Consider the following 23,577-nt stretch of genomic DNA (forward strand, 5'->3'; position numbering starts at 1 on the left):
GGAAACCACAGCAGGTTGCATTAACTTACCACCCTTTCCATTGAGAACTTCACTTCCTGTCAGAACTGTACTTCAGCTCAGAGACATATCTAAAGTCTGGTGTCAGGAAACACGCTTCCCAGGCAACAAAACATCTCAAACTCTGTCAAACATTTTGAGATACACAGACAGCTGCGGGTCCTTCTCAGGTAAAATTATTTCTGGCACACATTTAACCTTCTGTAGCCTATCAATTTATTTTCTGAGCCTATATATCTTTTTTTATTTTCAGAAATGCCTTAAGTTACAGTGAGGTTCCAGGTTTACTGCTAAAATTGTGTTCTTTAAATTATATTCAAAGAAAACATCACTTGTAACCTCAATATACAGTAACCTGGGACATCCATCAGCAGCAGTGTATTATAACTTGCTACAGATCCTGTTCTAATCTTAGCCTCATTACAAATGTCCTGTATTAAAGTGGTTTAATATGACACAAATTCTCATTATACACCTTGTGAATATTACACATTTAATGATCAACGTTAAGCAGATGTTGGGTGCCGAAAAGCGATTCTGATTTCCTGATTGTTGTGCCTGCCTTGAGTGACAAGAGAAGAAAGGTCTTGAGGCCATAATATCTCTTCGACTAAGACCAAACTAGTGTGTGTGTGTGTGTGTGTGTGTGTGTGTGTCTGTGTCTGTTTCTGTGTCATCTGTGTGTACGTGTACGTGTCCAGCTGCTGCTTGCGTGAGTAGTGTCTGAATGTTGGAAGATGTTGTGACGGTGGTCGTCACAGTTCAGCCATGACAGGTCTAGTCTCAACGCCACGGTAGCGATTTCACTTTGGAAACGTTATGAATGAGTATAATGATCATTTAGTACCAAATGATAGTAAGTTTAAGTTACTCCAAGGGCATGTTATTGAATCAGTATTAAAGAGGACCCAGATAATGAATGTCTCGGTGATCTACACATTGTCGTCGAAATAAATTTCTCCAGCACTGACAACAGGGGGGCTCATGGTAGACATCAAACAAAAGTCTCTCCAGGAAGTGGCCCTATGTTTTGAATCTGAAAATACGCCATGTCGACACATTTTCATTTCTTTTGTTTCTTTCGCATGCAATTAGTTTAACTATTCACTCTTTCTCAATTAAGACAATATAGATTGATGACTGATGTAAGCCAATTAAATTGCATCTAAAAATTTTAGATGCCACACAGTGTAACATCTCACAGTGTTCAAGGAAGCCCCTCAGAAATAGCTTTTTTTTCTCAGAAACATAGTTTTCTCTCCCCCAGACCTCAGAGTGTGCTCTGCTCTGTACTGCACTGCTCATGTAGCCAAGGCTTACTCAGGGCTTGCAAAATGACTTTCAACAATTCTGCAGTTGTTCTGCAGGATAGTGTAACCTCTAGTATTATGTGCTTGCTATGTAGATGGATATCCTTCTCTGTCTGACTCTGTAGTTAAAGAGATGGTTGATCAGCCTAAATCAAACCATGTTTTCTTATCCCAAATCTATACAGGGGGGAAAACAGCAGATTGAATGAACATATTTTATACCAAAATTTCAATTATTTCTCCTGCCCAAGTTTCACAAGTAGCCTACCCTATGGAATTTTTCTATCCTTATTATTTAATTAGTTTGCACAGATATGGCTTCCCTCTCTGTGTGTGCTTTCAATGCAATCCATATGGATGCACTATAAATGAATGCACTAGACATTTATGGGCACTACACTAGAAATGAATGTGTCTATGTGCATTTCTGGAAAATGTTTGGTCTGATATATTTATGGGTAACCTATTATATTTTAATTGAAAAGTCAGTTGAAACTCGGTCGTTCACAGCATGATTTATAAATAAATCCGAATAGTTTTTTGACATGTTCCTCATTGTACAATCATAATTTATGATTCGCCTACATGTGAATTGCCTAATGTCCTCTGTTTGTGGTTTGTTTACCCCTTTAATCATAAACCACATATTTAGGGGCGAGTTCACCTTGTAATTATTTTATCAAAAAGGCTCTCGTCAGCCCAAGATTGACATTTGCTGACTATAACAGACGGGGCCCAGATATGGCGCGGATCTTTTGAAGCATCGCGACTTTACTGAGGCACCTAATCTACAAGCTGCTGGACATATTAAACATGCCATCCCCACCACTTCTCTAACTATTTTTTTTTTAACGTTTGACCCGTACGATCTCAATTACTCAACCGTTGTTGTAGGCTTTTTAATATTTGGAAATGTGTACATTGGTCAAGTTTGCATGATTGCGTAGCCTAGACAGGCTGTCGTGTAATTCCTCAGACATTATCGCCGATTGTCCTCTGTGGCTGCTGCACTTTCCTTTAAAACATAGCCTTAACCTTTACATTCAATTTCTGCATTCAAAATATATCTGACTTTGTATGGAAGTTCAACATCACAACAATGTTCTTGCGTACCCTTATATTGTTTTCAGCAATGTTATTTACTACCCACAAATGTTTCGCAGAAGCATTTCTCGTCATTTCGATTAAAAAATGCGATAGCGATTGTCCGTATTATTCATGACATATATCCTAAACGAATGAATATTTTGCGTGTATTATCCGTGGTTCATATGACTTTTGCAATTTGCTTTATTATGTTCAGGCTACTTTGTCTCAAGTCGCTAGTTAGATGTCACTTCATGTTTTATTTCCTCTACACACTACCATTTCTTCTAAAAGAATAAAAATGTCACAGTATCTTTTCCACGCACCTGAGAGCGTTTCCGCTGTGTATCTTCATTGTGGAGAAATTATGAATGAAGTCTTGCAGCGCGTTGTTGTAACCTATCTCGAGTTTAATGTAATTCCATCCACCGTCGATAGACGGCGCTGCAGACCTAAGGAAATAGTGTTCTAGTCGCTTCTGGGGATGCCTCTCAGATTCACATTCCTATTCACGCTTATACTGCCAGTGGTGTCAGTTATGCATTCAACATAACAAAAAGAACGCTACATGTAGGCCTAGAGGGATTTATTTTAGAATAGGCCTAATTGTAGTCCTTTTTGATGACTGTGTGCCAAATATTAAAGCGCAGCTGAAAAGGCGATTTCAAGCGTAAAAACCACAACCTATCATTGAACCAAATCAATATTTACATGTTTTACAAAATAACCAAACTGTTTATAATTTTCTGGCGTTTATGAAATATTCAAAAATGAAATCTCTTAAAAACACCATTCACAAAATACAGTCTAGCCTATGCAACAGCATAACAGGTGTAAAACGGAGTTGGACCTCTTGAGCAATCACCTACAGGCGAATACACAATTTAACTTACTTTCTTGGTAATTGGAAATTGGTGGATTTTTTGAGGATTGAACATTAATTGGACATTTTATGTAAATATTCAATGTAGGCTAATATAGCCAGATTATAGCCTATCATTAAGCAGCAGTGTTCTATTCGACAAAGCAGAATTTGTCTCGACGCGTTAGGCGGCGTACAAGTGATATGTTTATTCTTTTTTTTTTTTTTTAATGGACCAAAGGCATATTTGGTAAATAAAATGCATACATTTGTAGAACCTATGTGTTTGAAGATTGTCTACACATGTAATATTTTTGCTGTGTCCAATTATGATCCGATTGTGTGTAGCCATATGGCTCTTTGGTTATAATAGACTGCAAAATGTGAGCAAATTAAATGTGCATAAACTATTACTCCTTTAACCTGCATTCATAGGCTAATTAACCATTACCACCAGTTGACATCTGAATCCGTTATAAACGCCATGTAGCCTACATTCCTTTTCATTAGGCTAATAATCAAAGTTCTCTGTGTGCAGGTTATTAAAAAGTAGCCTAGTCTCCCGCCACAGTCCGGAATTCTATAGCATATATATATATTTAAATGTGTGGTTTTCTAAAATTGCTCTATTTTAAGTTTAAATTTAGATTGGTATCTATTGACAGTAATGATGGCGCGCTTTTGCTAGTTTTGCTTTAAATCATGACCATCCACCGGCTCAAACAGAGTCAAAAACACTAAGGGCAATGCAACTCAGGACTCAGAACCACAATGTAGTAAAACAGTGCAGTGGTTGTCACACATACCAAGTCTTTACGCAATATGCACGGCTTTCCCGCTGATGTAAGTCGCTCGAGTCATTAAAATCACGTTTTTGAGGCGTGAATTAGGAATAAAACACGTTTTCCCCTCGCTATTTTTGAGTCTCCAAGAAAATCTGAACCACCCCGAAAAAATGTTACGGTTTAGATTTGAGGTGTCAGATCCATGTTGAGCTGAACGCCGTCCTCTTGAATTGTAGTTGCTATCCAAACACAAATAAACAGAGAAGAGCATTGGAGTTGATCGCGGGTAGAGGGCGTGTCGAGGGCGGGCTGAGCGTGCTTGAGCTCCGAGCCCTGAAAAGTGAAGGACCTGTTGCGCTGTACTGCACTCGAGTCGAACTCTCAGCTCAACGCAGGACTTCTGGAGCGCAGCTAAGAGAAATCAACTTTATTCACTATTTGTTCATATTCTCTGCCGCTCGACTCCGAAGATATAAGTAGGTCATCAGCTCAGAGAGGGCAATGAGCTGTATATGGACAAACTTGGAAGATTTTTGCTGATATTACGTGGGTGTTCGTCGCCTTGCACCAAGCGTTGTGGATTACTGAAAAACAGAACTCTTTGTGGGCGACCTTTGGCATCTATTTATTGGGGGTAAGATTGTAGCTACATTTGAAGCAACCATTATCGTTAGTGTTCATTACACTGACAGTCAACCTAGAGTTTTTTCCAAAGACAGGATTTTAAAGAGCTGTTAGTGCACAAACAGAGCTGTCAGAAGAGGCTATCGCTCTTGTCATGAAACGTGACCATGTTTTGAGTCCAAAACTATGTAAACGACAAAAATCGTATTCTTGGCACAGTCAACATGCTTGCAATTGAACTTTTCGAAGGACCACATAGTCTCGTGTATGTTGTTGACAATATTTTTTAACACGCGCATGACCCAGAAATCCAGAGGGATGTTCTACATTCGTAAACGAACAACCATTACCTCTAACTTGAAGAATTTTTACATAGTGTCAAAACCTCTTCACAATTGGAACAACCATTGTTGTTTCAACACATGAATTATACACAACCTTATATTGCCCAAATTGCATGTCTTCTATCTTTACGACATAGGTTGTTCTACGGTGTTACAGTGGTCATATAAATTCACGTTCAAAACTGCGATAATGGAATTTGCTCGCTGCAGCCCATGTGCCTTTACAAAACGAGAACCTGTTTTAAAGGCACATTTTCCAAACGGGTGCCCAAACAGCCTTATCTATCCTTACTGAGCTATGTTTAGGATAGTCGTCAAAACAAGCAGCGTATCAAATGATGTCGTAATTCTCAGATTTACGAACGTGCAGTAAGCGTGGTTGGCCCTACTTTTACTCTCGTGTAAGTCACATTATTCTCAATAAAAAATAATATCAATGCGCAGTAACCAGTATTTCAAGGCGATCAAAAAGGACCATTACTATGTAATACACTTTCTTGGTAAACGCTGAGTCTCTCAAATGAAACATGACATTACTCACTCCTATGCAGTTGTGGTTATAGGGTGATATCAGGTAAAATGGGCCATCAGGTAAAATGGGCCGTTTAAGGTTTGGGGGTCCCAGCCCCTCTGGAATTTAGAGCCAATGACTGCAAAGGATGTTAAACTGTTGTCATAACTGTGCTTGACAAGTAACAGGTGATTTGATTGGTTTATGGTTGCTATGGTGGGCAGGGCAATAATGCTAATCAAGACTTGACCAGAAAACTGTGTGGTAAGTAGCCTGGCATAGCGAATCTGACTAAACTATTATAAGGATGATAAATCTATAAAAAAACAAACTTGCCCATAAAAAAACTATGCAAAATATCTGTCTTGATGGCATCCATCAGACTTAATGTTGTTAGCTTGGTATATGAACATATTTTTTGGAAAAATCATGTTTTTCTTGGCGGCCCAATTTACCTTAACCCATTCAGGTAAAATGGGCCATATGGTTTCAGCTAAAATGGGCCATCCTATGGGCCCATTCTAATGGGCCAGATACACATGTGTGTGAGTGAGTGTGTGTGTGTGTGTGTGTGTGTGTGTGTGTGTGTGAGTGTGTGTCACGGTGTATCTCTCTCTCTGTGTGTGTGTAGCCTATGTAGGTGTGTACACACACACACCCACACACGCACCCACACACCGACTGACACACACACACACACACGTGCACGCACACAGTCTCACACACACACACACACACACACACACACACACACACACACACACACACACACACTTACCATGACCCCCCTCCCCCCACCACCAGTATGGCAAACAAGAAGGAAAAATGTTTTTATCACACACACACACACACACTAGTAATATTAGTTAGTAATATTAGTATTTTGAATATATCGATTATCAATTTTGAATGTGAATTTTTGTAATTTACACATTTGTTCTAAACACACACCCACACACACCCACACACACACACACACACACACACACACACACACACACACCACTGGCATCAGTCAGGTTCCAAAATTGACTTTTTTAAGTGCTCATGGGTTTGCACCCACGATGTGTTTTTATTAATGCCACATATGAATATGTTTGTTTAATGCAGTCTAAATGTTATGTGGCTGTATTAGCAATTGTATTTTAAAAATTAAAATGGATAATTATTTATAATTTCCCTTTGAAATTAGACTGGCCCATTTTACCTGAAGCTGCTGGCCCATTTTACCTGAAACTGCTCATGCGAAAAAAGTTGGCACAGCTGATGTTTCAAGAACTGTAGGGCCTAAATACTTATATATTTTTACATACTTTCAACACAAAAGTATGAAAAACAGTCATTATAAATTATAAAAACACTTGGAAAAGGCATAGATAACATTGTATTACTGTCCCAAGCGATTTACCAAAAAGTGGCCCAATTTAGCTGATATCACCCTACTGTAGGCTACGTATCTTGTAGGTTTCGACATATCACTGGGTGAATGCATGCACAAGGAAAACTTTTCTGTAAATCTTAATATAAGGCTAACTCTGGTAAACTTAATCCACGGAGCCACATAGGCTATTGCTCTCCGACAATCCAGGAGGCCATATTCATATCAACCCCCCAACACATACAGTGACAGGGCAGGCCTATCAAGTCCACTCACCACTCTAATTTGATCGGTGTAAGCAAAGAGGGCTTAAAAAATTCACTTGGGTCAATGTGATCCTGCTCTTTTTTAGAAAACATTTTTTCTATTTGTGGTGAAGAAATGTAATGAAGATAAGTCATATTATTCTTTCGGAATTTAATACAATATTTTAAAATAGGCCAGTGTGAAATGTGTGCAGTCTGGATATCTCAAACGTTGGTGATTTCTTTATCGTATAATTTTAATGTCTGGTTTATTCGTTGAGCAATATAAATGCCCCTCTGCTTCATTTGTACATACTTTAAATCAATCAGAATGATTAATTTACGCCCAGAGTATGCTTACAATTCAGCCATTTAATTCCATATGCTGCAGTGGTAGCACAGCAAATAGGACTATATTTTCTGTCCATGCTGAAGTGGTCACATATGGAATAGGCTTCAAGTTGTGAATTCCATATTAATGCGTCGAATTCTGAAATAACTCACACAAAACGTGCTAAACAAACGAAACGTCTGTACAACCATAATGCCATTAAATGCCATAAGACCCTGTGCCAAGAGCAACTGACATGGGCACTGTAATCGCAAAATATAAATGCGTGTAAAAGAGGCCTAGTGAATTAACCCATATTTCCCTTCAGGCTGCGCAGACTTTTATAGCAATTTCACATTACTTTCTTACCCTATGCCAATACCGTCTTGTGAAGTACACTACTAAAAAGCTCATACTCTAATAAATATTCTTGTCTTACAGGTCTCGAACGGGAGTTTGAACTCTTACATAGGCTGCCTCTCGACAACAAAAACTGCGTTGAAAATGGGGAGCAAAGCACTGCCTGCACCGATTCCTCTCCACCCGTCCCTTCAGCTGACAAACTATTCCTTTCTTCAAGCTGTCAATACTTTTCCTGCGGCCGTGGACCACCTGCAAGGACTGTACGGCTTAAGTGCTGTACAAACTATGCACATGAACCACTGGACCCTGGGCTATCCGCACATGCAAGGACTGAGGTCAACTATTACCGAAATGGCTGCAGCTCAAGGCCTGGTTGATCCCAGGTTCCCTTTCCCTGCGTTACCCTTCGCCACGCACCTTTTCCACCCTAAACAAGGTGCTCTTACGCACGTCATACCCCTGCACAAAGACAGGCCGAGATTTGATTTCGCTAACCTCGCCATTGCGGCTACACAGGAGGACCCGCCGAAATCTGGCGAGCTCTCTAAGCTGACCGCAGGCCTAAGTGGTGCGATCTCGGAGCTGAACAAACTCTCGCCGGACAGAAAACCCACGCGCGGACGGCTGCCTTCCAAAACGAAAAAGGAATTTATTTGCAAGTTTTGTGGCAGGCACTTCACTAAGTCCTATAACCTTCTTATCCACGAGAGAACCCACACGGACGAGAGGCCGTACACATGTGACATTTGCCACAAGGCCTTCAGGAGACAAGACCATCTCCGAGACCATAGGTCAGCATTTTATTCCTATTTTTATAATGATAAACAGAAACTATACATGGCGTGTATTCTGTTTGATTATGTTCTAAATACCTTGGGGGTCGTGGACGCTTTCTGTTTGGAGTTATTGCAGTTTTATGACTTATGACTTGTGGAAAATGTCATCCTGTCGTCAGCCGTGCCATCTTGTAGTAACCTACATACTTTTCCTTTGGTTTGCTTTGCTTTGAATCATAACTGCAGTTTCGCTGATAATACTGGAGGGCGCTAAAGCATCGCTTTGCAGATACAAGCTGTAAATCACTGTTTTGCATGTACGAACGGAGTGGTTGGCCGTTATTTAAAGTATTGAATCGGTTATCTAACCCCGTGATATCTGTGCGTTAATTTGCAGATACATCCATTCCAAGGAAAAACCGTTCAAATGTCAAGAGTGTGGGAAAGGATTTTGTCAGTCTCGAACTTTAGCTGTTCACAAAACATTGCATATGCAGGTAAGATTTCCCCCCTCTTTTCTCTTACATCGTTGTCTGCATTTATTATGGTGAATAATTAATCACAAAGTTTGGTGGTAAAATCTACCAAACCTACACACGGCGTTGGCATAGACGGAGGCCTGCATACACCATCATGTTATTTATAAATGGTGATATCAGTATGGTTCTTTATGCTAATGATGCTCAAAATAGCGCACAATGCAATCCATGTGACCTACAGACACAATTGAAAAGCAATAGGACGGGAAGAAACATTACAATGATTCTTCTTACCTGAAGAAATGCAACAGAAAGTGGGCAATTATAATAAATTATGTTAAAATAAAAACCTATAGAAAATTATTGATTTAACAATTAAGAGAATAATCATTTGCTTGCTTCAAATCTAAACAGGAATCTCCTCACAAATGCCCCACATGCGGAAGAACCTTTAATCAAAGAAGTAACCTGAAAACTCACCTTCTTACCCATACAGACATCAAGCCCTACAGCTGCGAGCGCTGCGGAAAGGTGTTTCGGCGCAACTGTGACCTGCGACGGCATAGTTTGACACACACACCCCATCAGGACTTCTAGTCTCGATGGCTGGACAGAGAAATATAATAACAATCAAAACGGACACAAAGAGAATAGCAGCAGCGCAGACTGGAGGATAAACATGCATGGACAAAAGGACATATTAAAGCAATGGATTCATCGCTTGCATACAACTCACACAAGACAATGACGATCCTGGACTAATTTTTGTCATCCTTGTAAATACAAAAGCCCCTGGAACCCATGTAAATAATATTTTTCCCTGATGTTTTTTTTGTATTTGTTCTGTTTGATTTATCTTAAAACTGTTGAAACTTGCTTATATGTGGTTGTTTGTTCAATTGTATTGTAGAAATAAAATGTAATTATAACCATGAATTATTATGTCCCCTTCAGTTGTTTGTAACGCCTAAAATATGGTAAACAATAAAAACGTAGATATAACGTTTTACAGTGCCCACTGCAGGAGGTGTGGAACCAACAAATAAGTCAATCCTAATCGTTTTCCATCAAAACATGCAATAAATCATTACTGAGCTGGCGAATACTCCTTAAATAACCCTGTTCTTGGCTGAAATCATGTTGTTTCACAAGGCTTTTATTGGAAAGACGTGGTAACACCGAAGCAGTCAGTTACTGCTGCCGTTGGAATGGCAACATTAACTCATTCATTCCAACATGTGAAATCATGGTTTGTTTTCGCAATTAGCCCTATGGTTAAACTAAATCTAGACTATGTCTTTATTTCTCCCGAATATATTATTAGGCCTATTATTATTAGTAGTAGTAAGTTGTAGCCTTCTAGTGGTATTAATGCTACACATGATAATTCCTCAATTGTCATTTTCCCTCATAGCATGCTTTTCATTTAATTCTGTTTGGCCTAATTACGATATCTGGCGAAGAAATACGCACAAGACAACATGTATTATTAATATTATTGTCACTATTATTATTATCATCATTATAATTAGTATTAATCAACATTTGAAAGGTCCCGTGAAGGCGTGTTGGTCTGCGAGGCCGTCAAGAGAGATTTTGCTTTGAGATCCTCTTCTCCCTCTCTGTCTTCATCGCATTTTTTGCATGTCTGTTCATCTCAGGATGCATGACCTCAAATCCAAATACTCCCCGGCCTTCACCCCCTCGCATGCATGCTGAACACCCATGCAACAGGTTACTCCTCCAACAGAGCAGAGTTCATTGAGATTTTACTCCAGAACGCCGCGAGTGAGGCGGCTAATAAGAGGTGCCGTATGGGAATGACCGATGATTTATCAGTTCCATATGTTAATTAAATCAGAGAGTGTCAGATACATGTGTTTTAACCGGACTATAGCCTCTGGTCTACGTAGTGGCGGATAATCGTCGTTTAGATAAACACAATAATTGCTTTACTATTTTTAGGCTATATACTTTCAAGTCATTTGATTCGGCACTATTTAAAAGCGTTTCAATCTATTTCGATGCTGTTTGGATAGGCTAGCCTACAATAAGTGTATGAGGCGCAATACACTTCATTTAGCGCCCTTGATTCGGGAAGTAAATTGTGTTTCTTTTGCACAACTGATTTTTTTTCAGCTGAGCAGAGTAGGCTATCCCATGCAAGCTGGTTCGGATGATTTAACATGATAAACGCCTACAGCGCAACACATTATCAAGGGACAACACCACAATTATGTAACAATAACAATATTATTTAATTTTGAGAGAATAGCAAGCGACTAAGGCACCACAATCGAGAAGTCATATACATTGTTAGGCTACCTATATTTTTCTGGCAAAAGGAATAACGGGACGATATCAGTTAAGGGAATTTGCTAAATGTCAAAATAAGTTGTGTATAATAGGATGCGCAAAAATCAAACCCATGCTATGAATCGAACGTCTAGGCCTATTTCAGTAATTGTTTTCTATGCGCACAATGATCTCGTTTAACAAGTCGATGAGTTAAACGTGTTTGTGCCATTAGCCTACATCTCCAGGTCCAAGATGTATTTTAAACGAATCTAAAAAAAAACCCCAGCAATTAATAAAGCAATTATGATCTAAGTAGGCTATCTCAAAAGTAAACATTTAACACGCGGGGTTGAAACAATAATAATAATAATCTATAAACAATAATAAATAAAACCCCACAATATCTCCGTTTGATATTTAATCTGTCTGTGAAATAAGGCCATTTTATGCAATCCCGACTAAAGGCCTTCGCACATTTAAAAGGGAATACAACCTTTCCTTAGGGGTTAAGCCACAAAAGCTGCTGGGCCTCCTTGATTTTATATTCACGGAAGTGGAAATCAAGCGTGGAGCAAATCTAGAGCTGTCACATGTCCTGATTTTGACATAGGCATTTACACATTTGACCTCTACACAACCAGTTTTCCATGTTTGGAAATTATGGTAACTCAACACCAGAGGAACAATACAGGCCTATGAGCTATGAATGTCAAGTCTAACAAGTGCAAAGACAGACTAAAGTGAGAATTTAGGCCATTTTGAAGCCAAAATTGAACAGGAATCTTATCCAAAATAAACATGTTCATCAGAAAAGTCTGCTCTTGATTAATAGTATGACTGTGTGTGTGTGTGTGTGTGTGTGTGTGTGTGTGTGTGTGTGTGTGTGTGTGTGTGTGTGTGTGTGTGTGATTGTGTGTGTGTGTGTGTGTGTGTGTGTGTGTGTGTGTGTGTGTGTGTGTGTGTGTGTGTGTGTGTGAGAGAGAGATAGAGAGAGAGAGAGAGAGAGAGAGAGAGAAGAGAGAAAGAAAGAGCGTGTCTAGAATGTCATTCGGCTCCAAATCCATATAACTGCCCTAACCCTGATCAGATCAAATGAAGTTGTAGCATTAGCTGAGTGACCACAGCGCTACACGCTGCAGATCACAGGTCCAGTAGTGCATAGTCTGGTTCTCAGACTTCTTAACCCCTAATCTGGAGTTAATGAGTTTTGGTACTTTTACATCGATGGCCTACAATATTCTCAGTGATTTTAAATAGCGAGCAAAACACCCAGTCCAATATTGACAGAGTGAATTTATTATGAAAACAAGCCTTAGAATAAAAATAAAAATTAGCCTTATAATTCTAAAACCATCTAAGGGGCTTTTGGTTTAGTCATCTGCTGGAATAAGTCTGAATGAGGACACTGATTCTCTAAACACGTGGCAATTCATTGCACTGCAGCAGTTGCAATATATCTGCTGCTGGAGCAATACCTGAAACATGATTTAATAAAATGAAATAATCATACCAAGAACATAGGTCTATATACTGTATGTTTGTAGTGGTTGTATGCTATGTTTGTAGTGGTTGTCTAATGTCTGTCTTGATGTCTGTACAGGAACGCTGTGCGAATACGCCGCTCTGTCTGGCACCTGGCTATTTTGTGTCAGTTTAATTATTTGCTTTTTGTATCTTTTACTTATTCTTGTTTTATTATTTTGATTATTGTTGTTATATGTTTTGTGACTCAGGGCATTGCTGTAAAAGAGCTTGATGCTCAGTCAATTTTCCCTGAATAAAAAACGGTTGATGATGATGATGATGATATAGGCTATTCTAAATCCCTATGCTGCGATGTTAATCCACAACATAGTTCAATTTAATTCGCATTTGTCTCTAGTAAAGATAACCCACTGTTTACATATTATGGTCAATTTATAATTATGATTATTTTATAATCCTATTAAGGCAATACTTCAACATATATAGCACGTGTTTTAACGTTTGGTTTCACATAAACGTCAAGTTTAGCCGGAAAGAAGAGAAGACTAAAGGGCATCATTTTAAAGTTGGTTAGCCTACATCAGTAGCCTATATGACATGCATTTTACATTAACATGGCACGTAGGCTTCCTAATGCCATTTTAAAAAAGTAAACCGTAAAGTTGGTCAATCTTGATGGGAGCAGAGGAGCTGATGCCATACTGAAAAAGACCACCCAGTTTCATTATGGACATTTTTTCTCGATTTGCAGTGTAAGCAAACGGTCAGGTTTAGTTTCATAATCGGTCATAGGCTACTTGTTTTTCTACACAATCTGATTTGTATAAATCATAATTAGGCCACCATATCAAGTTTGTGAGAATGTGTTTCATGAAGGAAATTTACCATTTTCAAATTGAGGCACAAATGATTTCTCTTATCAGGCTATGCTTGTCCTAATATAGCCTAGTGTTTCGCTTCCGCAGTATCCGCACTTAAATTGAAACATTCAGTTGAGGATATAGACGCAACATGTTCGGGATACAATTGTTTCAATTTATGCAACAGTTAAAAAAACGGGTCTCCTCTGCCAGATGTTACCTCAGTAAACCGATACAAAGTTGCGCTGCGGCATAGGAAATGACGTTACCCTCATACAGGAAGCTGCATCGCGCATACGGAAGAAATGGAAGGAATGATGTTGATGTTTGTGGATAGCTAGCGAAAGCAATGTGACAGTTTGGAATAGTGGCAACAAATCGAAAGAGCTGGAGTGAAGTAAGAGATATTTGTCTTCCATGAACGACATGGGCTTGGGGTGGGATCTATGGCATGATGTGTATACCAGTAGATATCATGCCTGCCAAGGATGTAAACTGCTAGCATGCAAGCTAGGTATTTTGTAAGCTAATTTAGCAAGTTAGGCAGCACTGTCAGTGTTGACAAGTAATTTCAAGTAAGTCCATAGTGTCTAAACTTATAAATATGAGCCATTTGAAGCATCGTGCCAGTCTGTCGTGGTCTAAAACGCATATGTTCGGGGACGTTTCGTGCATTTTGGACAGAACGCATTGATAAACAACAAGTTAGCCAACTTGATGTCAAGCAGCTTGCCAGATGATGGCTTAGGTTTCTGTCAGAAAAATCAAACATATCGGCGAACTCCTTATCGTTGAGCGAATAACGGTGAAAACGATAAAATAACGTTTCAGGCCACGGGATTGTATTAACATTGCATCTTACTTAGTTACATCTTACTTGCAACTTACATGTTCAGCTACTTCCAAGCAGATGGTCATGTTGAGATTTGACCGACAACGTTTATGGAATAACGTGAACACATTTGATTCGCATAGTGTTTAGTAGACATCCAACTTCATTACCAAAGTGTCTGACGACAACCTTAGTTGTCGTCAGCAACGAAGCAAAGATAACTTACACTTGTGTTTCTTTGAGTGTTCGTAAATAGGCACCCATAAAGGTCCGAGCATATAATTCTACTGGTTTTGGAACGGATTACCCTCTATGAATTGCTAAGCGATATGCAGGTGTCTGTCCAGATGTAGTACCACCAATGTTTGAATGTTAATCTCGATGTTATACGTAGTTATCAGGCAAAATGGCCTGTCAGCTTGTAGTCATTCGCCTCTCTCAGTAGAGGTGGGAGATGTCCTACCACCCATGATGCCTATCTCCAAAGAGCTGAATGGTTTTCTGTCTTCAGAAAGAAATGTATCTACACAGAGATCAAGTGTATCTGCACCATAGACCCACAGATTGTTATTGAAAGCGTTCTGTAAGTTCTGCTTGTCATCCAGGATGTGTGTGTGCACAGGATGTTTGCACTTCTCTCTTATCCCATGCCTTGGCTATGACTCATCACTGTCCCATGTTTGCACTGCAGCTGACAGGAGCTCAGGATGTTGGAGTCCTACGTCACTCCGCTCTTGATGAGCTACGTGAACCGCTACATCAAGAACCTGAAGCCCTCGGACCTGCAGCTGTCCTTATGGGGGGGAGACGTGGTCCTCAGCAAGCTTGACCTCAAGCTGGATGTCCTGGAGCAGGTAGGAATACTGTAGTTCTGCAGCTCTGCTGGTAGATCCAGGTGCTATTACAGCACAGCACACCACTGTGGAAATACTGTATTTCAAGAACATGATTACTAGCCATCGGTTTATACTATATAGGTTTATATTACCTTGAATTTCTCCTTGGGGATCAATAACGTATCTATCTATCTATCTATCTATCTATCTATCTATCCAGCTATCTATCTATCTATCCAGCTATCCATCTATCTATCTATCTATCTATCTATCTATCTATCTATCTATCTATCTATCTATCCTGATACCCAGTTAAAAAAGTACTCACGTAGACAAATAAATGTTATGGTAGCATGTACATGTGAGAGAGCTGGCATCATAGCACCCCCTGGGCGGTCTGAGCACATCATAGCATAATGGTTTAAGTTGTATGCATGTGTCTGTTTGCACATCTTGGTTCCAAATAAGTGGGCCATACTGGGGCGGTGTTGGTGTAGTGGTTAAGGATCTGGGCTGGCGTGCAGTAGCCTGGAAAGTTGTGGGTTCAATTCCTGGCTTCCACTGCTGTGCCCTTAAGCAGGGCACTTAACCCCAAGTTGCTCCGTGGACCATATAATCCCTTGTAATATAGCTGATAATAGTGTCTGCTAAATCCAAAGTCCTATCATGTCAAATAACACTCACGTCTAAACAGTATGATACAGCATAGTTAATGCTTTTGCGGAAAAAAATGAATGCGGAAAATCAGCTCGCTAAATTAAAATCACTAAGTCAGTTTGCCAGGGAACTAAATGCCCATACCACGTCTTCTTTTCTGCCTTAAAACTAAACTACAGGCTAGACACAGCAGGCTATTCCTTAGACCTGTGCTATGAAAATGTAGCAGATGTTACTCAGCTGGTTTGGTATAAACACTCTTGGACTACCAACAATGCTATTCCTTCCAGACGTTGCTATTTGAATGTAACCGTGTAATTTCATGGACTGAACACAAGATTGTCACTTTGACCACTGTATTACTTTCAGCCTATCTAAGATGTCATACTGGGTACATAACGCAACCTCAAAACCAGTGATTCAGTCACAGCATGGAAGCAATGGACGTTGCTGTCAAAAGCAAAATGCACGATGATAGTTAAGTTTGTCAGGGTGTGTCTAATCTGTCTCAGGTTTATAATAATGTTTCAAGTTCTTTTTGAGCTCTTTTATCATCCTTCAACCCACCAGTGCTGAATATGAGTGTGAATGCTCACAAACACATGTCTTCTCCAGAAGGGCATCTGATCCTGCTAAAAAGTGACACCCATGGAAATGATCACGGATGCCTCGACACATGACACTTAGGAGCTTGAAGGCCTGTTTAGCTTGTCAGTGGTCACAGCCTTTTTTCACTGCCACTGCTTGATCTTCGAAAAAAAAAATGCCCAGAACTGTCCGTTGCTCCGGGGAACACTAATAGGGAATAGTCCTAGAAACTCTCAGCAGAAGTAGCTATTGTTAGTGTTCAAAGCCACTACTGCAGTGCTCAACCAGAGGCGGACTGGGCTAACCACAGTCAGATTTCCTCCTCGGCGTTTTATCTGTCAGCCGACTTTGGTTCACACTGGGACGGATTAATGGGTGCATTTGCTTTGTTATTGTGGGGGCACAGTGTGCCTTCACGTATATCTGGATCGAATCAGCCTGCCATGTTTCTGAGAGTGTTTCCTTTTGCTAAGAGTGGCTCACGAGTGTTGCTCAAGCGCAGACATAAACACCACCTTACAAAAAGGGCCTCGCTGGAAGTGCTGATTGGAATCAGCTTGCATGAACCCCTCCAGTGGGAAACGGAACAAGCTTTTTTTGGAGATTGGCCGCAAAAACGGGGTGATCTCTCCCGACGTCCCAACGGAATTGTTTCCTCACCAGGCTACTTGAGTAGTTTCCCCTTGTGGCGGATTGAATTTGGACACGCTGGGTAATCTGCGCTGGAATAATTAGAGACGATCCGTTGTTCTCTTTAAAAGGCAGGCCATAAATCTACGACAGCTACTCCTCAAAAATGTAATTATTAGCTTTTGGCTAGAGTGGTGGGGGGGAAACATGCAGAACTGCGTGGGGAGTTTGGCTTCATGGGATGCCTCCCCTCACACACACACACACACACACACACACACACACACACACACACACAGAGAGAGAGAGAGAGAGCGACAGCGAGAGCGAGCTTCAGGGTCTTACTGCAAATCTTGTTTTGTTGTTTGAAATTGTTGGTGTTTTTCTTTTCCTTTAATCCCTATCAGTGCTGCACATTTTCCATTCACTAGTGATGAGTCTGGTTGTTGTGCTCCTCATGCGTAAGACCACCGTACATAAACAAGGACGTTTCTCAAGTCACTGTTTTTCTTTATTATATTTATGCTCCTATCCACCTCAGTCAGAGAACTCTGAAAGTAAAAACCTCCTCTAACCATTTGTCATAATATTCTTTCTTCTCTCGTTGCTCGCCCGCAGGAGCTGAAGCTGCCTTTCACCTTCCTGAGCGGTCACATCCACGAGCTGCGCATTCACGTGCCATGGACCAAGCTGGGCTCCGAGGCCGTGGTCATCACCATCAACACCATGGAGTGCATCCTGAAGCTGAAGGACGGTGCTCAGGTGAGTGCTGACTGCTGAGACACGCTGGTGGGGTCGGCCTTCAGAGCAGTGTTTCCCAACCCTTTTTTCCTTGAAGGCTTCCTTGCCTGTGTCTATGACAAACTAAGGCCCCCGGCCCCTACCCCGAACTCCTACCCACATACACACACAAGACTTTGTTTTATTCAACAATCGGGGTCCGGAGATGAACTGCCAAATGCCTAGCCTAGCTTACGTGAGTGAGTTCAGAGCTCAGAGCTACATGAATTTAAATGTGGATATGTTGGATTATACAGAGTTTTAATTATCCATTTTGGGTGTGTTATAGGGATTTTATACATTCAATGTGCACAAATATTTTTTAAGTTATTTGGTAACCTCACAACCTCAGCCCAGGCAACATTGTGTGGACCCCCTGCAGTCCCTGGTGCCGGTGGCCCCTAATGGGGTCCCAGATTGTGCGCTTTTGTGCGGTCAGAGTTGTCTTCCATTGGCTTATGTTAGTCTGTTGCAAGTCTGTGATTGGTTTTGGTTGTGGGGGCCACTGTTGTATGTTACCTTTGCTACTCTTTGGAATGGCTGGAGTAGCTATCATCGTAGCATTGGCCATTGAAAAGAATGTAAGGTAGTTGGTCACTCTCGCTGGGTCTATTTAATACCTCGATAAGACATAAGAAGGAAGAATGTCTGTGTCTGTCCCAGTAAACACTGTTCCCATGGGATTTATTTCCACGATGGCTTGTCTTGATGATGTGGTCGGTTGGTGGTAATGTCAGTCCAGCACACATCAGAATAACGTACAAAGTATGTACATTTGAATTTATGTGGTAAGACTTCAAGTGAAGGGTGTTTTCTCAGATCTGAAGTGGTTGACTGACTCTACAGTGAAGCATCACGTCCTTGAGTCCTTTTTTTGTTTTGTGAACGAGTCATAGTGTTTATTATATTGGAGCCCATTGTCTTGCCCCTCTCTCTCATCCACCCTCGGCTTGAGTTGATGTCTTTGCTCCATGCTGACTTGGCCCAGTCTCAGGCTCGCAGCCTGGGTCCCATCATCATCATAGGAGGGGTGTTGCTACCAAACGGCTCTCTGCAGACCCCTAAAACCAATACTCATCCTCTGAGAGAGAGAGAGAGAAGGAGAGAGAGAAAGAGAGAGAGAGAGGAATCAAAGCTAATCTCAACCACAGCACAGTACAGCACAGTACACCACACCACACCACACCACACCACAGCACACCACAGCACTCACTTCCCAAGTGTACAGTGTTATTATGCTCGACTTCAGGCTTCCATTATTATGTGGTGACATTCTTTCCAGACATGGCTTCAGGGTTCATTAGCGCTACATGCCTTTAGTAGCACACTCCTTGATCTTCTCCGTTGCCTCCGGATTGTCGCACCCTCAGCTCCTCGCAGCGTTTGATGAGGGTGCGCTCATAAGCAAACACAACAAGGAGACCAGAAAGTAAATAAATCACGGATGCATTGACGGAACATGATGTCATGCCTCCTCCGAGCTGTGCGTTTTGGGATTTTTGATCTGCGCATTAAAAAAAAAAAAAATAAGGAGAAGAGAATAACCCATGGGGGAATCAAAAAGAAAAATATAAAAAAATAAAAGCGAGGCAGACACTGGCGTCACCGACTTTAAGAGAAGTTTTCCAACGAGGAGCACATTGGAGGATGAAAGGGTTCGTGACGGGAACAAGCCACTCTTGCAAACGCTCTTTTAATTTAAGGTCAGAAATAAGGCCTGCTGCTGCTGCTGCTGCTGCTGTTGCTTCAGAGCGAGTCACATTTCACTGCAAAAGCTAAGAGCCATGATTAATAAGTCCTCTATTTCTGTTGTACACAAGTGGCCTGCCGCTGCCGCTATCACAGAAGTGTGACCCCCATCGCCACGCTAGTGACGGAAAACAAGTCTGTTCTGATGTCTTCAACGTTAACTCTTCTCTTCTAATCACAACGCTGATGTGAGCTGGAATCACACACAGCACATTCTTCAGCCAGCTCTAGGTTAGTTCAACAACAGTGCATTAGATAAAACCTAATTAAGCCAACAGGAAATGATACACATTTCCTCAAACTCTGTTAGCGTATGTATATGTCTGTGTGTACCTAGTCAAAATGTTTGAGAAAGTTTACTCTCTGGCGGACCGTAGAGAAGACAAGCGAAACAGTGTGGCGCTTTGTGGAGTGCAATTTCAGAAGCTTTTCATGAGTTTGGTCCCCGTCGACATTTTTTTTTTCGTCCTCGGGCAGGCATCAGTTGCTTCAGAGTACACATCGTCAGTCACGTTAGAGGCGTCCGGATCAACTCCAGCTGCGGCAGCTCAGCGCGGCGGCCCACCAGGGGGAAGGCGACATTCCCGACGCTCATGCCACCAAAAAACCCGTCCGCTTGGAATCTGAAAGCCATTACGCCGGGGAGAAATATTTATATTATTTTATTTGGGTTTGGGATCATAAATGTTTTCACGTCGGAAAATGGGGGGGTGCATGAAAGACAGCTCCGAAGAAAGCATTTATTTGTGTGGAAGAAGAGAGCGTGGCCTTACGTCGCTCTGGCTCTGGTCTGGTTAGGGCCGATGCCACCCATGGTGCCGGCCCCGACACGGAGCTCAGCCCGGAGCAGCCCCCGGGAGAGGAAGGTGGTGGACCCAAGGCCACATGGCCCGGCAGAAACGCATTTCGAGAGGAAGTCAATTACAGCTAATTACCCAGACTGCCACGAGAAAGATTTGTAACACATGAGTTTTCTGAGCCCGTCCAGAAATAATGGTAAATATCATAGCGTTTTGCAGAAGGCTACTGCGGGAGCGATCAGGTTTCCCCTGCCCGCCCTGCTCCCGGTGCGCCTGGAAATGTCTTGAGTTTGGTTCCTGTCGAGCGCGCTGCCTCGCACAGCTTAAGGTCACTCGGCTCCGGTGTGAGCGCCCTTTCAAAACAAGTATTTGTTACAGATGTGCTGCAAGCACAGGGTCTCCGGTCAAAAGAGAATTGCTAAGGGGGAAGAAATTGCAAATGACGTTTGGACAAATTATTGGGTGGAATGCACGCACCCCGAGAGACACAATTTGGAGCGTGGCCAGAGCGACAACAGAAGTCATAGCTGGAGGAATTTAAATGAGCCGCTTCTGCACCCCCTGCTCATAACCCCCCCCCCCCATACATACACTCCTGAGCAGGAGGCAGTGTTGTGCTCTTTGTGTACAGTCACCTCAGAAGCCAAAAAGGTGTGTGTGTGTGTGTGTGTGTGTGTGTGTGTGTGTGTGTGTGTCTGTGTGTGTCTGTGTGTGTGTGTGTGTGTGTGTGTGTGTGTCTGTGTGTCTGTGTGTGTGTGTCTGTGTGTGTGTGTCTGTGTGTGTGTGTCTGTGTGTTTGTCTGTGTGTGTGTGTGTGTGTGTGTCTGTGTGTGTTTTTTGTGTGTGTGTATGCGTGCGCATGAGACCTCTGGTGATTTGTGAAACCCACCAGCTATTTATCACACTTACCGGATAAAGGTGTTGGAGCTAATCAGTTTCAAAGAACGCTGTTGCACTTTAGGAGCGAGTGTGTGAAATCCAGCTAAGCCTCCGACTGCGGGGCCGATTCCTGATGACTGATTGTATAAGATCATAAGCCGACACCACACTCCCTCCATAAATAAACCTATGTTTTATAAGTCACTGGGATTGGTGCTTACGAGTGCGTGCAGGAGCCAATTTATTATAACCTCAAGTCCGAAGCACAATAATGACCTCAGCGTGAATCAGTTGTTATGATGGAAAACTTTGCCATCGGTTTATTGTCTTTAGTCTTGATGTTGGACCCCGCACTGCGAATTTACACAGAAACCTCACAGGAAAAGTTAGCTGGTAGCCCTCATAGGAGGAGCGTGTGGAAATGATTAATGATGTCATTAATACGGTTTGTTTTCACAAATTACAGTTAAAGTCCGAACACTTGCCTGCAAAAACATCCGCAGGCCTTTTGAAGTTCATTAAGGATCCTGTAATTTGAGTGATATTCAAGAGGAGGGGTGCGGTGGTGGGGGGCTTGGAGAGCTCATAATGTTTCAGTCCACCCCTGAGGGAGAGGAAACTCTCTCTGATATTAGGATATTCAAATGACTTCCAGTGCCCATGTGCCAAACGCTGCACCGAACAGACAATTATGCTTTCCAGCACGGCTGGGAATGGAGACAAGTCGCCAGTTTAAGATTACCGCTCCCGCTGACAGTGTAATTGTCTCAAATGAGTGCAATGAGCAACTTTTTCAGCTGCTAGAAATATGATGATGACGGCTCTTAAAAAATAAAACACAACACAAGAGGGTTGTCGACTTCTCGTTGTTTGTTTAACAAACTACTGTGAGGAACGCTGTTTGTTTGACAGTGGGCGTTTTGGGTTACAGAAGAGTGTGATGGGTTGTCTGGTTCTTCAGCCAGCTCAGGAAGCAGCTCAACCTGTGTGTGTCTTTGTGTCTTTGTGTGTGTGTGTGTGTGTGTGTGTGTGCGTGTGCGTGTGCGTGTGCGTGTGCGTGTGCGTGTGCGTGTGCGTGTGCGTGTGCGTGTGCGTGTGCGTGTGCGTGTGCGTGTGCGTGTGCGTGTGCGTGTGCGTGTGCGTGTGCGCGTGCGCGTGCGCGTGCGCGTGTGCGTTTGGCGGAAGAGGGTATCATTTCCACTAGCAGTGATTTCTGAATGGCAAATGACATTCAAAAGCATGGGAATGTTTATTTGGTTCTTTTTGTGGTTGCCGTGGCCACCGTGTCCATCCTGCGCCGCTTCCTTCTGTTCATCTGGAAGAAGAGCGTCCAATCCTGGAGGGGCTTCCTTCTCCTCGGATTCACCATGCACTCCTATGGGTACCAGAGCTCAGCCTGAGAGAAGTACACTGCATGTCTCAATGAAAGTATCTACATAAACAGTGGTTTGATGGTCTCTCCCAACTGGAACCAAATATGTACACAAACCCCTTCGAGGACGTCATGGAGTATATTAGCCTAGTCTGTATGATATCTGGAGTTGGTTAGTTTGACTGAAGCTCTCTCCCGTGGTTCCAACTCTGGAGAAGTGGATTAGGGAGTTCTGCCGCTCGTCAAACTGACCCGTATCCGGGGCCTGTGAACAAATTAGTGCCAACTGTGAAACAAACAAACAAGTCCGTTTCAATTAATCCTTTTAGTTTCTTTTTTTTCCATTCATTGTATTGCTCATCTTCCGAAGGTAGTGAAGTCAGAGAGAGAGAGAGGCCGAGAGAGAGGCCAGGCCTGGAAACCCATGTGTGGTGCGTGTCTATCTATTCTGAGGCTGAATTAAAACTCAAGACGGTTTTGGTCAGTAGCAACTATATGGGTTTTAATAAAAACCAAGGCAAAAAAGGAGCCTCACAGGGGGTGAGCTAAACACATATGGTGTACTCGTGTCATTTGATTAAAAGCAGGGCGACAACACCCAGGCAGACAGACAGAAGGTCAGAACTCAGAAGAAGCGGCTAACAACAGCAGAAGCAGTGGCAGTGAAAAATAAGACTCGGGACTTGTGGTGGACTTGACT

The 23,577-nt window shown here is 41.9% G+C and overlaps 2 protein-coding genes across 4 annotated transcripts in view; both read left to right on the forward strand.

The window, feature by feature from the left end:
* Window positions 1-4,447: 4,447 nt before the first annotated feature.
* On the forward strand, window positions 4,448-10,048 carry osr2 (odd-skipped related transciption factor 2). 2 transcript variants are annotated; one of them, XM_062537693.1, is made up of 4 exons: window positions 4,448-4,695; window positions 7,936-8,648; window positions 9,031-9,130; window positions 9,527-10,048. In XM_062537693.1, exons 2-4 carry the CDS (start codon window positions 7,999-8,001, stop codon window positions 9,707-9,709), a joined length of 933 nt encoding a protein of 310 aa, XP_062393677.1. In that variant the 5' UTR covers window positions 4,448-4,695; window positions 7,936-7,998; the 3' UTR covers window positions 9,710-10,048. The 2 variants fall into 2 exon arrangements, with proteins under 2 accessions (XP_062393677.1, XP_062393678.1); XM_062537694.1 differs by having other exon boundaries at window positions 9,609-10,048.
* A 4,007-nt stretch (window positions 10,049-14,055) lies between these two features.
* LOC134082664 (intermembrane lipid transfer protein VPS13B-like) overlaps window positions 14,056-23,577 on the forward strand; it is a 360,061-nt gene continuing 350,539 nt past the window's right edge. For both annotated transcript variants that reach the window (XM_062538539.1, XM_062538538.1), the window contains exons 1-3: window positions 14,056-14,152; window positions 15,279-15,441; window positions 17,917-18,060. In XM_062538539.1, the coding sequence (XP_062394523.1) occupies window positions 15,295-15,441; window positions 17,917-18,060 (291 nt within the window). In that variant the 5' untranslated portion in view covers window positions 14,056-14,152; window positions 15,279-15,294. The remainder of the gene's footprint in view (window positions 14,153-15,278; window positions 15,442-17,916; window positions 18,061-23,577) is intronic.

Source organism: Sardina pilchardus, chromosome 6 (genome assembly GCF_963854185.1).
Source record: "Sardina pilchardus chromosome 6, fSarPil1.1, whole genome shotgun sequence".
Taxonomy (NCBI): domain Eukaryota; kingdom Metazoa; phylum Chordata; class Actinopteri; order Clupeiformes; family Clupeidae; genus Sardina; species Sardina pilchardus.